This window comes from Helianthus annuus, chromosome 1 (assembly GCF_002127325.2).
Source record: "Helianthus annuus cultivar XRQ/B chromosome 1, HanXRQr2.0-SUNRISE, whole genome shotgun sequence".
In the NCBI taxonomy this organism is placed as follows: Eukaryota; Viridiplantae; Streptophyta; class Magnoliopsida; order Asterales; family Asteraceae; genus Helianthus; species Helianthus annuus.
The window spans coordinates 118,063,263-118,065,878 of NC_035433.2; the positions used below are offsets into that span (position 1 = coordinate 118,063,263).

Below are 2,616 nucleotides of genomic sequence, written 5' to 3' on the forward strand. Positions count from 1 at the left end.
GACAAAACATTAAGTGTCTATCCGGCCGGATACACACACGGGTTTTTACAAAACTTACACAATTCCTAAACCCTAACAGGGCAAACGACGGAATTGACTAATACTCATACGACAAAGGTATAGAGTATACTCAACCCTGTTCACAACGGGTAGAGTTCCGCGTACACACGTTCAAACATGCAAGAAGTAAAAACACTTGTACAAATTGAGCAACCGTTAAACTTTATATTCAAAAAATTCATGCACCCACCTGGTGCACAACGGATTTACATAAAGTTCTAACATATACATAGAGGAAACCAAAAAAGGGGCACGTAGGCCACCCTAGTCCTATTTTGTACCACTGGTACCTGTGCCATCTTGGCCGTCACCAGCAGTGTTTTCCTCTTCCGCATCGGCATACAGCATCCGCAACCGGTCTACATAATCCGCTGCATCTAAGCATTCATCAAGCTTCTCAACAGAAGAGAGAGACATGTCATAAAATGATGCAACGGCCGCCTCAAGAAGCGCTTCGGTGTCCATATCACGAAACCCGGACCGTTCATTAGTGTAGCCGCCTTTAGACATGACGTTTATATGGCCGATGCAGCGGTTATAACCAGCTTTAAAACCAGCAACACGGGCACGCTGCTTAATCAAGTCTATACCAGTTACGGTCTCACGCGCGTCCATGATAGCTTTAACAATCTGCACCAAAAGGCAATTACATTATCACGTGCTAATTCAAAATAAATATAAAGGCACCAAATACTTACATGTGCAATACCGTGACACCGCATCCACTCACGGTCAGTCTCAAGCTGGTTAAACGAAAAGGTGAGCCCATCTCTAGCCTCGACAGCCTCGTTAGCCCGCTGTTCAGCTACAGTCATGCGGGCAGTAATCTTCGTAAGCTGGGCCTCGCGAGTCTGCACCTCAGCCTTTCGAAAGCAAGAAACACAGTATGTACAGAATCACTAAACATACTCAGAAAGAAAGGAAAGTTCAACTACAAAGGCAACTCATACCTGAAGGCTGCCAACAACCTGATTCAAACGGGTGCGCTCAGCATTCGCCTCTTCAAGAGCCTTAGAAGCACGGCTCTCCCTCTCCTTGGCCTCTTCAAAAGCCTTTGCAGCACGGGCCCCCGCCTCTTTGGCCTCTTCAAGCGCCTTTACAGCCCGGGCCTCCGCCTGCTGGGCTTTAACAGCAATCGCCTCAGCCTTCTCCTTGCCCAAAGCAGCATTCGCTGCCTTGGAATTCGTCAACTCCTGACGAACACGAAACACTGTTTCATTCATCTTGGCCAAAGATTCTTTCCATGACTTACGCTCACTAGAAATAGTTTCTTTCCAACTCTTGCGCTCCTCAGAAAGTAACTTGGCAAGAGTACGAACATGTTTGAGCTCAGCAGTCGCAGCCACTCCTCGGTTTGCTTCTGCTTTTCAAAATCAGCCCTATCAAGCTGCTCTGCACCCGCACGAGCAACCTTGACCAACTCCTCCGCCTCGGCCCGCAAGCGCGCAGCCTCCTCCTCCCTGTGACCCAACACCTTGTAATCTTCCAGGATGGCATTCGCCACTATGGAACTTCCCACAAGCATGGTGGAAAGTTAGTTGATGCGCAGTTCACGGGGTGCAGAACGGGCACGATCAGTTTCAAATGGGGTCCCCAGGCCACCCAGAATCTCCTTGCAAGCAGAAGGATCATTCGAAATATCATCCCCCTGCATAACAGTCCAGGGGGGGTCGGCGATAGCTCGTACTCCGATCCGGGGTATAGGTGCGATAATAATACTCCAACTCAGACTCTCCAGAATGAATTGGAGGCCCTTCATAACCCGCACCCCCAGATGCGGAACCAGAAACCTTCTCAGCAGCAGGAGACTTCTGTGACTCAGCACCAGATTTTTGTTTCCCAGCATCAGAGAACCTCAAATCCAAATTATCAGCATCATTTGGAGAGATCAGATTGTTAGAGGAATCAACGGTATCAAAAATCTGGGTCGCGACCTTCTCCGCAGTCTTCTCCGCCTGCACGGTCAGATCAGGCGCCACCTTGACAAAAGCTGCCGCAGATTCCTTCGGTACCCCCGCATCCGCAGCCGTGGTATGCGGGGGAGACGAAGGAGCGTCAAAGATAGAAAAATCTTTATCTTGAGGTTCTGCAAAACAAAGAAAGCAATAACTATCAGAAAACAAGTTCTGCATACAAAACACTTGGAAAAAGTTATAAATCACTTACCAGCAGTAACAGCAGGCTTCTTTTGCGTCGGCCCAGTGGACCTCTTAGCCTGCAACCTCTGACATTTCACCTGACCAGCACCAGCAACTTTCTGCTCGGGTTTCCTCTTCTCACCAGCAAGTGTGGAACCCGCAGCAGCCCCACCTGCAGCCGCACCCCCACCTGGAACACCCAAACCCTCAAGGGTGTCAGATAATACCACGTAATCGGTATATCTGCGGTAACAAGAATGAGAGATACCTGCGGCTTGTGGCACCAAAGGAGGGGCAACAGAACCCTCAGCTTTTCCCTTGCCGCGACCCTGTGCGGGTTTTGCTTCTTCTCCACATGCTTCTTGGGGCAGTTTTTTCAAACTTCCCCAGATCCCCAAGGTTACATGCATTTAAACAA

General features: G+C 49.2%; 1 protein-coding gene across 1 annotated transcript; it reads right to left on the bottom strand.

Moving 5' to 3' along the window:
- Positions 1 to 330: 330 nt before the first annotated feature.
- On the bottom strand, positions 331 to 1,585 carry LOC110929163. Its single transcript, XM_022172286.1, has 4 exons — positions 1,376 to 1,585; positions 1,011 to 1,253; positions 837 to 923; positions 331 to 690 (listed from the first exon to the last, which is right to left on the bottom strand). The coding sequence occupies exons 1-4, from the start codon at positions 1,583 to 1,585 to the stop codon at positions 331 to 333; spliced, it is 900 nt and encodes a 299-aa protein (XP_022027978.1).
- Positions 1,586 to 2,616: the final 1,031 nt, after the last annotated feature.